This window comes from Coptis chinensis, chromosome 6 (assembly GCF_015680905.1).
Source record: "Coptis chinensis isolate HL-2020 chromosome 6, ASM1568090v1, whole genome shotgun sequence".
Classification (NCBI taxonomy): domain Eukaryota; kingdom Viridiplantae; phylum Streptophyta; class Magnoliopsida; order Ranunculales; family Ranunculaceae; genus Coptis; species Coptis chinensis.
Window position 1 is genome coordinate 45,683,934 of NC_141461.1, and position 14,409 is coordinate 45,698,342.

At 35.4% G+C, this 14,409-nt stretch overlaps 1 protein-coding gene across 1 annotated transcript; it reads right to left on the minus strand.

The window, feature by feature from the left end:
- Positions 1 to 4,754: 4,754 nt before the first annotated feature.
- LOC147493228 (AP-2 complex subunit alpha-1-like) lies at positions 4,755 to 10,489 on the minus strand. The gene is made up of 5 exons (XM_086567789.1): positions 10,238 to 10,489; positions 9,698 to 9,825; positions 9,497 to 9,622; positions 5,107 to 5,169; positions 4,755 to 4,784 (listed from the first exon to the last, which is right to left on the minus strand). Exons 2-5 carry the CDS (start codon positions 9,773 to 9,775, stop codon positions 4,755 to 4,757), a joined length of 297 nt encoding a protein of 98 aa, XP_086423915.1. The 5' UTR covers positions 9,776 to 9,825; positions 10,238 to 10,489.
- Between the last annotated feature and the right edge of the window lie 3,920 nt (positions 10,490 to 14,409).

Consider the following 14,409-nt stretch of genomic DNA (forward strand, 5'->3'; position numbering starts at 1 on the left):
TAAATGAGATATGATAACTAAATGAATAATATTGCTATTACAATTAAATTGCTTTAATAACAAAGATGGCAAGTATGAGGACATGCACGAAGTTAACAAAAGATATAAATTGAGCAAATTGGTAATGAAATCAAACAAAGGTCTCTAGTATGACATAAATATAGACATTTGGCACAGTTTCATTATAATATTAAGCTTTTAATCAAATGCAATACTAACTACAATATTCTAGATATGTCCAGGCACCTAAGAAGGGAAAAGTGTATACCTGGTACTGAGGCATAGAACCCAATTTGGTAACTATTGTCTAATCGGTGATGCTTCGACAAATAAGCAGCCTGGCCCATATATGCTAACATAAGTGTTGGGTACACCAAGAAAGTGAAGGTAATCTGTAGTTGGACAGAGAGTAAGCATTTGCCAAAATTACAACATAAAACAATAGAAGTGTAATTGTTGGTGGAAAGACCTGAATTACAGTGTAGGAAAAGTAATGGTAACACAATCTATATACCGATTGAAACAAGAAGAGCACAATAATTGAAACAAGAAAAGCATATGTGACAATCGTCTTCACTAACATGCTAAAAGATGCACTTGCAAATCCAATATGGACAAATGATAAGAAACTGGCAGACCAAGATAAATATCTCATCATGCAAATGCAAACTAATTCTAGACAATAGACCCTCGAAGTGTCACTAAAAGTTCATTCCCTTAGAGATCTTGTGAAGCTAACAACGAAATATTACCCCATGTTGTATAAGAAGCAATCCCCATTTGTAGCTAGCCAAATGTAGCTTTTATGCATTTGCAGAGACACCAACAAGAGACTTTCCTGCGCAAAATGCAAAAAGAATAACCTATAAATCATAACCATATTCGACCGGGAGGATTATCCTTGCATCGCCAACCCGCACAAAACCTTCTACTTGAAAAGTGATTCACCACAAAGTATCTCATTAATTAAACTAAAGCAAAAACAAGATGAACAGGAAAAACAGACAAATCTGAAAGTCATACAAACTTTAGAAAGAAAGGGTCTTAATGTGTCTCTTCACTCTCACCATAATAAAATTTACTCTCACGAAAGAATACCCAAAAATATAAGACAAAGCCCAACTAGTGCCAAACATTTTACTCAAGCTCTTTCCCTGGTACGGTCGTGGTTGCGCTTGAGGCTTAAGCTCTTAAAATATGTTTGCAATGGCCTGTGTGTGGCCTGCAGTGGCCTGTGTTTGGCCTGCAGTGGCCACTTGATGCTCTGGGACCTTAGGCATGATAATGATTTAATACCAACAGCAATGACAATAAATTCTTCAGTTCAAGTCTAGAGATTCTATCCCTGAAACATGGAGTAAGAACTAAGAAGTCCCTTAAACCATTTATACACAAAAGAGATAAGGGCATGAATATACAAATGAAACTACAAAACCATAGCCAAAAAACTGAACAGAAAAAAAATTCAGACTTCTGCACCATAGACTTTAGTAGCGTAACAGCTTAAGTTCCAAAAACATAGCAGCTATCGCTATTCCTAAAGTGCAAAGAGAGACAACAACAATTTCATCTACTCACAATTGGATCTCTATACAACCTATCTAAACTTAACACTCACAAATACAAGTTCTCTCAGGCAGTCTAATTACTTGTTACCTCCACAGTCCACGCTTTTCAATAATAGTTCCAAATCACCATAATGAACAAGGAGGTAACTCATTGTAACTAGATTAAAAATTCAGAAAACAATAATTACTTGAGATTTACAATATTAGATTTAAAAACTTGATACACAAAATAAATTGCAAAACTAAGCACCAGTAAACATGAAAATTTTAAACTTGTCGCAATTCAAAGCTAAAATTGCGTCCAATCAAGAGCTTATTACTAATATATATGGAATGTACGTGGTTCTTAAAGCAAGAAGTACTTACAGCAGACCTAGAGTTTAGTGGAAAAGAAATACACCAGACCTAGTATTCATATTATTAGTTGGAAGCACATACCGTCTGATCACCAGAATTTCATAATCAAAAAATAAAATTAGGATAATTATAAAATAATCGAGTGAAGACTGAAGAAGAATATATAAGCGAGGAACAATCCACAAACCAGGAAACTAAAATCACTTAACTCCAACACCCACATATTGACATATGAAAATCAAAATCAAAATTTTCCATTGAAGAATACAAGATATCAAAATAAAAATCATACCTTTGGCTATAAATGAAGCAACTATAGCACCGAAACTAATTTTATATGTGGATTAAACACCTAGCAGTGTGAAAAAAAGCTAAAGAGTAGAAATTAGATGGTAATAATTATGAAACCATAGAAGAATAAGGCGAAGGAAGGAAAAACTACCGGATGGAGGCGGCGCGGCAGCGGCAGAATTGTTGATTAGGTTGTGCGAGAGAGAGGCGATGGAAAAATAAGAAGAGATGAAAAATATAATTTTGGTTTTAAGTTTTAGAGAGGAGAAGAAAAGAGAAGAGCACGGCCTTTTCATTTTTTCCCTCTCGCTCAAAATTCTTATTTTGGTTTTTACTTTTTTTATTTCTATTAACCTTTAATTATAGTCCCTTACGGTTCTTAGTCAAAACAAAACTTTTAAAATAAGTTACAAATTAATTCTCAAATCCGAAAAAATTAAAGTAACACTTTATTTGCAATTTTAACGCCCAAAAACGTTAGGAATGTAGTTACACCTCAAAAACGTTAGAAACAAAAAAAAGCGTGCGTTACTAATATCCTCTTTTGGTGTAGTGTAAATAAATTCATGCAATTAATTAAATACTTGACCCCCTTAAAGATAGAGCATTTGTTGTCTACTCCCATATCTCGACGACATAAACAATGGTTACATAAAATCGGTGCTTAAAAAAAAACTTTATAGTAACTTGACAAGTTGAAAATTAAGAAAATAGAGAGTGGGGTTTAAGTTTTTACCTTGACGAGGAGCTTGAGATGAGCACGACTCATCAAATTGGGAAGCAATTCTTTTGGCCTTCTTCTAAAGGCGCTCCCACATGTCGGTAATATCAGTTGATCCAATAGATGTGTTATGATGGAGACCAGCAATCCTTCTCTGGAAAAAGGAAATTCATCTTAGATAATGTTTGTGACTTGTGAGGGGAAAAAAAAAGTTGTTAGTACCTTAATTAGTTAAGCAATCATGACATTCTTATTGATAGCTCTCCCTATAGCTTTAAGAACAATCTCGTTAGACCCTTTATCCTAAAGAAATATAGAAGCACAGTAAGCTTTAACCCATCAATTTCTATCATACATGTTCATATTCTAGTCATGGTAATAAGATTAAAAGTGTAGTTATACTGGAATAGAAACTTATTAATTATTATATAGTATAATAAAACATTAAAATCAGACCTGGAGGAGAGTACTGGCATAAGTAATGTAATTCCTCATGCGTCCTTGAGTAGTAATCCTTATCTCATTCTCGTTTATTGGTGTCTTTTCTCGAGGCTTCTCCACCCTCTGATATCGATCCATCTGTCTACAACAAAATAAAAAAAAAAACATCAAACAATTGAAACGACAACAACTATAATAGAACAGCATGTGATGCATTGTTTCACACCCAAATGGCAATGAAGCCAAAAACATACCAGTGCGAGGGCTTAAAAAAGAATAGCATGTGATGCATTGTTTTTGTTCACATTTTTCACAACATCAGTTCCCATTAAAACACGCTGCAAAACCTACAATCACCAAGAATAAAGCTGGCAGATGTATCACATGGTAACTTCAAGATATTCTATGCCAGAAGGCAGACCTCAAACAATGATTTTCGGGTATTTGGATCTTCAATAGTTGGAAAATACTGAAGAGCCCTCATTGTCTTAACCTACACCAAGCATATCGTTCCAAGATATAAGCATCTGTTTACTAGTCCAAGCCACTTTGCAGTAAGTAACTTAATACGTGAATCCAATGGTCTAAATCATTTTAATAAACAATATTAAAGGTGATTATGACATCCTAACGGGAATCTAACAACAGTTATTCAGACGCTATTGCAATATCATACAACTAGTATGGTCTGTTGACAAAGAAAATGGAATTAAAATTAAAGCAAACTAATACACAGACACAAGAAACGACAACCAAGAAATAATGGCAATCCCACCTCAATAGGCCCAACCAAAAAGACACTCAACAAAATGAAACCCCTCCTAACTACAAGATCCTCGAAAACCCCCACCAAACATCTCAATCCTATTGGCGTACCAAAAATAGAAATCAGTTCAGATTCTCAAGTAAACTATTCTAAGTATATCTTTCCTGCAATATACCTACCATCGACAAAAGAAAAGTATTTCACAACTCCATTTCATCAACTCTGAAGGTGTCATAGTAAAAATATTATTTCCACTCTTCCAAAATGCGATGTACATCTAGAGCAAATAACACAATGAATTTGTTTATGAAAGGAAGAAGCAAAAAATCTTTGCTTAATACAGAGGTAACATTCTTTACCACTCCCATGTTGTCGGTTTTATACCTTCTTGGAGAAGTCGTGAAATAATAGCAAAGCAATTTTTACACAAACTTGAAGCCAGGGGGACGGGATACCATAGTCCGTATATTCTGGTGGCACATCGTTGTTCCTAGCAAGCCTCTCCAAGATTTTAAAACATTTTAGAACACAACTCCAATATGCATCATAATTATTTGACACTAACGCCACAAGGAGGCTCGTGACAGATGTCAAAACTCCTAAGTCGCATTCATCTAGAAGTTGAGTCATGCGATCTGACCTGGACAATATTTGCAACATATTACTAAATGAAAAAAGAATACCTAGGGAAGAGGTACACAATAACTCATTTTGTAAACATGGTATGGAAGATCAACCAACTCTTAAAAAGGAACAATATATAAACTTACCACCCTTCCACATTGACTACATCAGGATTCTTCCTGAACAAGGGTAGAAGACATAGCGCAACCTTCTTTCTCACAAGTGGTCTACAACTACTGGAAATCTAGGGCTGATTGAAAAGGTCTTATTAGCCAACATTTATTTCTAAAGTGAATTTGATAATCAGAAAAGAGAGGAAGAAGGGTTTTTTCTCTTACAAGTAACTTTTGGACATCAGGTGCAGTGATTGACAAAAATTCTCTCCAGCCAATATTCCCAACCTGGAAAAACAATAAAAGATAGTAAATTAGTCAACAATAAAACCATATATGTTAAGCAAGAAAGAAACAGCCTCAGAGAAATACAAATTAAACAGAGAAACAATCCAAAACCAGGAGGGGAATGAACTACAACCCTTGATTTTCACATATAATTGAAACACAGAGCACCCTAGGAACCCCAATGATCATTGTAGTGATTTAGATAGAAACTGATAAGAAAAATTATAAAGAAGTTTGACTCATGTTAACAAAGAAATAAGGAGCATATCTATGTCCACATAGTAATCATCTGCACGATAGTATCAACTTAATCATACAGTCCCAAATTCCTCTAATCTTATATATAATTTTTTTTCCTAAAGCTCAAAACCATTAGGTATTGGAGAAGATATTGGCAGGGCTGAATAGAGATACTTGAAAATATACTTTAATAAATAAGAATGTAATATGGAAATAGCAACACCCTAGCAAAATTTTGTCCAGTTATGATAGGCCAAAAATGATAATAATAACAGAAACAACTACAAATTCAAAGGTATCAAGTTATACTAGCATTGGCATAAATAAGACTACTAACTCCTCTAAAATTCCTAATCCACCTTTGAAAAGGTACACAAACAATTCGAATATTTAGGAAAAAGAAAGAAAGGTTTCATAACATATGTAATATACACAGAAACAGCGTCAATAATATTGTACTACCAAGTACCATCATTTAGTGAAATGTTTTGAATTCCAAACTCCATAATCCATGACAAATAAATCTAAGTCAATATTTCAAGAACAAATTCTACCCCAGCCCCTCTCAGAAACTTATGTAAAATTATGATAAACGCCAAAAAAAGGAACTATAGATCCAAAGCTATGTTACATAAACACAACATATTTTAAAAGTAATCTGTGTTGGATTTGTCTCCACATTTCACACATACTGTACGTAATATACCTAAATTTTTGGTATTTCACCCTGTAGGACATGGGAACACTGGCACACGTATCCTTGACAGTGTAACGTAGATCCAAAGTAATCTAGTTATGCTACATTGGTGTGTTGCAATCTAAACGAGTGGGTGTCATAGGCAATTATACACAGTTATTATTGAGCGGATCATCCTACTCATCCAAGCCCTTTTTCACTATTGTGCAGATTGTATGTATGTTACATTTCAAACCAAGAATAGGAAATATTGACTTTGAAAAGAGAGTAGTTGTGATGTTTTGTTTTGCTCGTTTGGGTTGTTGAACTGTAAAACAACTTGTCCTACCACTTTGATCTGTAATTGATCTAATAGCTATTTTACCATTCAAATTTAGAGAAGCAAAAATTCTTTCAAGCCAAACGTACTTTTGCTCTCCCTTTGTGTGTGTTGAGGAGGGTGTTGTCTGTAACATGTAGAATCTTACTTGAGCAAAAAAAAAAGTGGATTTGGTTACAGAGCTTGAAAGAGCTTGAAAAAAAATGGTCCTTTCTCTCATGGCGGCTGGTTCTCACTCTCTCTTAGGGTTTCGAATGAAAACCTAAACCCCAGAAATCAAACTGGTGTTATAGAGATATCTTCAATGCTCTAGTCTGGGTTTGGTTAGTATGAGTTCGGGGGTCTGGTGAGAGGTGTTTCGGGATCTCTCTTGGATCTCCCTTAGATCCCTTGCCACCTAGAAGTGATTTCGGCCCCCTGATTTGTCTCTGCTCCTCCTTTTGGCGGTTTGATTGGTATAACTCTAGAAGAACAATCCTCAAGGCGGCGAGAAGAAGGGATTGTCTCCGAATCCAAACAAGACAAGGCCGACTGGTTGTGTAGTGTGGTCTACTCTTGATTACTATGGAGGTTTGACTGTGTTGTGGTTTGGAGTGGGTGTGTGAGCTTGGGATGGCAGAGATGTGTTGGATAAAGCTCAGAACTTGACTCAAAGATGCGGCTGGTTGGAACTCTGGAGGTGACCGGTGGTAGGAGATGACCTATACAACCTCTCTGGACGGGTTTGGTTTGAATTGGGATTGAGAGTTGGATTCTTGGTTGCTGTAGTTGGTTTCTAGGGTGGGCTGGGGGATCTGTCGGGAGGTAGGGCAAAGAACATTGCATGGAAGGTCTGGTTGGTTGATTAGTGGCGCGGAGAAAGAGATGCTGCCAAAGTTGGTGGTAGTTGTTGCTGGCGGGTAGAGAAGAAGGTGGTGGGTTGTTGATCCAGATCCACTTCTCAAGCGGGTTGGTGTGGTTGGGCTTCGGGCTGTTTGGATTCTGGCCCGATTAGTTGGGCCGGTTTATTAGCCTAGAGTGTAGACTTGAGCCGGGCTAAGGGGATTTTCTTCAGCTATTGGTCCCCTATGTTTGAACCTAGTTTAAGCCCTGCATGGTTGCTTAATTGCACCAAGATGTTGTATTGTCCACGGTTCACTTGCAAATCCTCGTGCTTATAAACGAGGATGCGAGTGGTACTATGAATGTAAGGATATATTATATTAATACAGGTGGGGGTTTGCCTAACCCTAGCTTAATCTTTAAAAAAAAAAAAAAGTGGAAGTAAGCTATGCTAAGTTACACTGAAATGGATAGGTGTGTCCATATCAGACACAGATACAAAATGTTTTGTGTTTGACACGGCAAAATATCAAAAATTGAGGTATATCACATACAATCTGTGTCCTATACAGGCACGTGGATATGTATCCGACAGATTATTTTTAAACTATGGTGTGTCCATGCGACATAAACTAAAAACAACAAGATCACAACCTAGCATACATACAACCAACATCTAAGACATGAACAAGAAAATAAATCTCCTTCAATGGTAGGATGATATCACACTAGCTAGTCAAGTGAAAGCGTTATATTGGATGGAAGCCCACAAGCTAGTGACACTAACATGGAAGTGGGAGGGGTGTGAGTGCAACTGGAGACCCATGAGCAAAGGAAATCGTATAAAAAATAAGAGGCAAAACTCTCCAGTTTCCACTTATTAGTCCATATGTGTTTGTCTCTGCCCTGTCTAGTAGATGGCACAGCATGCAAGCTTTCCGCAAAGAAATGAAAATACCTAATTTGCTAAATCATATGTGAGTCAGTTTTTATAATCTGACAGTGAAGAGGTTTACAAGCCACACATCCTCCCAAAAAGAAATATGTCACGCCACCACCCAACTGATATCTCTGTTCTTTTATTTTTCCCTTTTCTTTATTAGTCTGGAAGTTTAACAGCCTATCCATACCCCATTAGAAAGTCATCGAGTATATTTTTATCTCCTTTTAAAATATATTTTACTGCTCAATTCTAAAAAACAAAGACGCTAAGTATGGTATATACTCTCGAGAAGCTAAATTAGCTACAAATGTAAATAATTATATAGTCCTACAGTTCTACCTACCTATAACATTTTTGAATTCTGATAATAATACTGAAACATGGGACAGCCCTTGACCAATTGAAAAGAGTTGCTTTGACAATGAAAATGAGGTCTTTTATAGAATGCTCGGACAAACTGAACATTTTACCAATCCTCTTGTTCCAAATGACACACAATGCCCAAAGAGTCACTATCTAATGTAAGAACAATAATATTGATGTTGGGGCACAAGCAAGAGAAAGCAGTGATGACTTCAAGTGGGTCTAGCCAAAGAAGGGGAGAAGGAAAAGAATTTGTCCCAGAATCACCATTGAAATTGGGCACCCAGGGAATAGGTGGTGTTCTTCACAGTTGTGCATTACTCGCCTCTAAGGAATTCTTCCTTCCTCCCAACTGATGTCTAATTATTCCCTACAACTCAAACTTATTTTAGATACCCTTCCAAACACCACAACTGTAGGGCACCAGTAAACAAGGACATGGTACATTATCACTAGCCCACCCATGATGCATCTCTCTGAACTTAGAAATCACAAATTTCCTGATGAGACTCTTCAGAACCACTAATCCACCCCCAACAGGGCCCAGTTAAAAGGAAAAATCATGAATACCCACTTCCAAACCCAAAGTTTGAAACATTTGCAATAGATTAGACATATAGCTAAAATTCATGCCAAGGTTCGGAGCCATAAATGAGGTGTGAATATCAACAATCAGTTTCATGTCCTTATAGCTGCAGTAACATAGTTATGGAATATAATAGCATGTTAGTCTCATACGTTACACAACTTTACATTAGACTCTTACGATCTTATCGAATATCGCTTCTGTTACACCTAATAATAAATAAATAAACATTTATGAAGGAAAGAAAAACTAAAAGGGGAACGGGTAAAGAAAGATCAAAACTTTGACCAAGAAGAAGAACAAATAAAATCAAAAAATTGAAGATAACTAAATAATAATGATTTGTTAAATTCATACCATGGTCATTGCCAAGCATTGGAATGCCTCATTGCATCCTATGATATCATTGCGTACAGAATTGATGACCAGTCTTAGAAAGTCGTGGTTCTCATTTAGCAAACATGATGTCGCTATGTACCCGACCTGCACACAAAAGTAAGAAAAATACAGATGATATGGATAAATCATCATAATGAAGAAGACAATCCTCAAGTTCACCTGCTTCTCTGGATACTTTGGTGTAGAGATCAAAGAAACCGCTTCCATATGCCCAAAATCAACATCATACCCCAGCATATATAAAGCATTTTCCAAACATATTTCTTCTTCTCATACGGTGATAGACCCTGACAATATTAACAATAAAAAACAGCTAATTCATACCAAAGTTAAAACTATGCTTTTTGAACCTTAGCTTGTTTTAATTACAATGTCATAACAATTACAAACAGCTACAGCTTCAAAAGTAGAGCTATACAACTAAAAAAACAAAAGCTGAAATTGAACATTTTCGTTTTTGAAACGAGTACGAATGTTGTCGAGCTCTTTATCAACTCTAAGTCTTTCTTGTTCTTTGTTTTGACAATTTCTTACATCGCTTATAAATACGAAGAGACCTCTCATTCCAGACAAGGCCATCTCCTCCGACCACTTACTTTTCAAGATCCAATTTTTATTTCTCAGATCCGTTAAAATAAGCACAAATAACGAAATCTAGCTTCAATGATTTGGAATTCACAGGTTTTGAGTTAAATATACCTTGAAATCGTCACCTCATGCTTCTTCAATTCTCTTTCTGAGCTTTTCTCCTTGAAATTATTCAAAGCTGAAATAATCCCTTTCAAATGAGCGACAAAAAATATCAAAACCACAAACCAATTCAAAACAAAACAAAAAATCAATCAAAATCAATTTAAGAAATTATTACTTTGAATAATTTGGATCTGAAAACTCTTCTTCATCTTCTTCTGAGTTGGTGGAGTGTGTATGTGGGCAGAGAGAGAGGGAGGAAACTGGAGAGTGTAGCGGCGGTGAGAGAGAGAGGAGAGAAAGCAAAGTATGTTTTATATTTCGAAATTTTAATTTGCAACATTTCTCAAATGATTTTTAAGCGTTAGCAATTAATTTATGAAATTAACTGAAATAAAATAACGCTTTATAACATTGCTAACGCTATATAAGCGTTGACAATTTGCTAAAGATAAATAACCGTTGCAAAGCAAAAAATGTCCATGTTGCAAATATCCTATTATGGTGTAGTGCACAATTTGTACTTGTCCACCATCCATTTTTAGAGAGGTAGCTCAGACTTTTGATCGGCATCTTTGCAGTGTTCTCCAGGGTATTATGGTTTATGATGGTCCTGGCTTCGGTGATTTGTAGTGGTTTTTATCGACACTCCCATTATGTCTATGTGGTTTAGGTATTTATTGTGCCACTGATGTCTCTACATTTGCTTTCGTGGCATCCCGCTTTCAGACTTCTAAGCTTCAGAACCACATTCTTATGAGTTGTAGTACAGTGCCTATGGATGATAACAAGATAAATTAAATTAAGATGTGAAAACATGAGTTCTAACATGTTAAAATCATTCTAATCAAGTTATAATAATACTTTCAAATATCATATGATAAAGAAGAGTAATCGTGTTCTCCACTCTTGCTTGTACGTACTTGTAACGTATTTAGACTAATTAAACTAATCACTAATGAGAGAGCAATTTATAATATGCAAACAGTAAATATAAGATTGAAAACAATATATTTAAATATGAGAAAGATAATTAGAGAAGACTTAATCCACCACGCGATTCGATTGACTATTAGTTAGTATCGAATCGCTTGTTTGATCCCTAGTAAACACCAAGTCCTTTCGGATCAAGGCTTCACTAGCCTGAGAGTTTAGCTCCATCACAAATCTCTTTGGTGGTGGCTATATACTCTAGTTCTCTGTTATGAGCTCTATCTCTAGTTACTCATAACGAACGACTTGAAGTTCTTTTATGCAAAACAATAAAAACTAATAGCTACTCATCCTCACATGGCTTCATAAACCTCCTCTAATGGAGGTTTAACCTTGTTTCATTAGATGTTCTAAACTAAAACAATAAGGTAAAGACATTAAAATAAAGAGACAAAAATTGAATTGAAGAACTAAAGCTTTTATTGATGGGGAATTAATGGAGTCTACAAACTAAACTAATTATAACCCTAATTACTTAACTAAACCTAAACTATATTAAACTAAACTAATGGGGAGGAAGGAAATAATAAGTTTAGCCTTAACCCTCTTTATATAGGAGAGGGTTAGGGTTATATTTTCATTCATGGGCCTGGAGGCTAGACTTTGGGCATCTAATGTGAGCCCAAAGTCCATTAGGTCAAGTCTAAAAGGGGCTTCTGCTAGAAATTATTTCAGTGCCCTTTCTGTCCACTTTTATAGCTCTGATTAGGATAAGTCCAGATTCATTGGAAAGTTTATTCCAAGTCGGTCGTTTTGACATAAAGTAGGCCCAATTCCGAGACCCTAGTCCAAAGACACGCCTATTTGAAGTTCTGTTGACTTTTCTGTTCTTTTTCTACCCGAATTGACTTTGACTTCTCAGCTTTAACTGGGCTTGAAAAGGCATTTTCTTCTTGATTATTGGGCTTTAAACATAGAACTCTTCTAGCAATCATCTTGACTTGTTTTCCACGCAAAATGGTATCTTTAAGTACATAAACAACTTTAAGACCTAGAATACACAAAAACACGTAAACATTACTAACTCTTATTTATTATAAACATAATTGGCCTAAATAGAATACTATTAAAGGGTTTAAACTACATTTTTGGGTGCTTATCACACCACCCCCACACAGCATTTTGCTTGTCCTCAAGCAAAAATGAGAAATAAAAATAGATAAGTGGCCAAAAATGTGGTCCTAACTAATCTCGTTTCGTAGAGTGCGATTGCAATAACCATATACAATAAGGCCTTAAACCACTAAGAATTCCCTAGTGGATGAGTTATAGCCTCGTGAGAGTTTTCCAAAGAAGATATATACTCCCAAACTTTATTTATATATACTACAACGACTAAGAAATAAAAGTTATGTCCCCTAATTTTATCTCAGAATCTATACATCTCACTAGCATTTAAATAAGGACCATCAATCTAACTCCTAAATTAATACATGCATAATAATCAAATTATCTTAAGATAAATAACTATACAATGAACTATGCTATGAAATGCAACGACAGGTCCGTTTCTGAAACTTTTGGGTAGCGTGCCTAAGTAGGTTCTCACAAGGAATGTGTCAAGACACATAACACTCTAATTTTCCCACTCAAGTTTGCTAACTCTAGTGTGCAGTGGGCACATGTTTTCTCACAATCTCAATGACAATCCAAGGAAGCCGAGGTCGATCAAACACATCTACCACTTACTATCACACAAACCTATTCCTAATTGAGCTAGAGGTCTTTATTAGATGATACGGGGCTGGGGTGATGGTTTAAGAAGAAATGGAATGGATATTCAAATAAACAAGTATGAGATAATAGGGTTTTCAATTACATATAACTAGATAAAACCTTGTTCTTACTTTGCTTCTACATTTTGTTTCCATTCATAGCCTTTTTATTTTGGCTTTTTTACTCATTTTATTCTATTTTTGGAGTTTTTGTTTTATTTCTAGGGTTAACTAGTATTACCCCCTACTAGATGAGCCGATTAGGATTTCCCCCAACTAGATGGGGAAATTAGGGTCTCCCCCCCCCCCCCTGAGTACACACTAAAAAAAACACGGTCAACCCAAGTTGACTTTTTTTTTTGTGTGTACTCAGGGGGGAGACCCTAATTTTCCCAGCTAGTTGGGGGAAATCCTAATTGGCTCATCTAGTAGGGGGTAATACTAAAAAATCCTTATTTCTATTTCTATTTTCTTTTTCTTTTCTTTTCTTTAGATGGAAACTTCTTTTATTTTTCTTTTCTGAAGTAACTAACTAATTTTTGGTTTTCCACAGGTCTTTCTCTTTATTTTCCTTACTCATCATATTTCTCAAACTCATTCAAGATGGGTAGGCTTATTTTTATTTTTATTGGTTTAAAAGATGGGTAAAGGATTTCTGGTTGTGAAAAGGCTAATTGAAATACTCAGAGGGGCGACTAGCGGATAATTACTTATATGTATGAATTTGTAGCTATATCGATCCAAAGAGGGCCTAAATTCTCGCTTAGGATATGGTATGGTGATCAACCAAGTGGATGTGTGATTTCTCTACTCGGAATTTACTTCTCCCTTGTGTCATTACTCAGATATTTTCCTCATATGAGAATTTTTAGGGTAGATACTCACAAGATATGTATTAAGTACTCTAACCTAGGTCTCAGAAAATTACTGCCAAGTACAATTAAAGATGCTCATGCAAGATGTTAATGAAAAGATGTAATGACTATTACCTACATATTAATCTAAGTTTCAAAAATCAAATCCTAATTCAAGTACTACATGAGATTTCTAGACTAATATCATCATGGAGAATGGAACAATACCATTATCACTAAGTATATAGTATAAACTATTTTTATGATTTTATACTTTTCTACTTTTTATACGATAATTAATACTTAATATATAACCTAATATGTGCTTAAACATTTACAACGTGTTTATATATCACCCCCAAACAGAATCATGCTTTGTCCTCAAAGTATGGAATGAAAATAAAGGATAGAGAGTACCATGGAAACGTGCTTGTAAATGGGAGCACCTGAAAAAGAAGATTAATTTATACTAATATAAAGAAATAAAAACATACGCAACTCCTATATAAGTTACTCCCGTTATGGGGATAACATGAAATAATAAATAGCGTTTGGGACATAAGCGGACTCTAACATAAATAAAATAATATTATTCGTTCACAAATCAAGCATGCACATA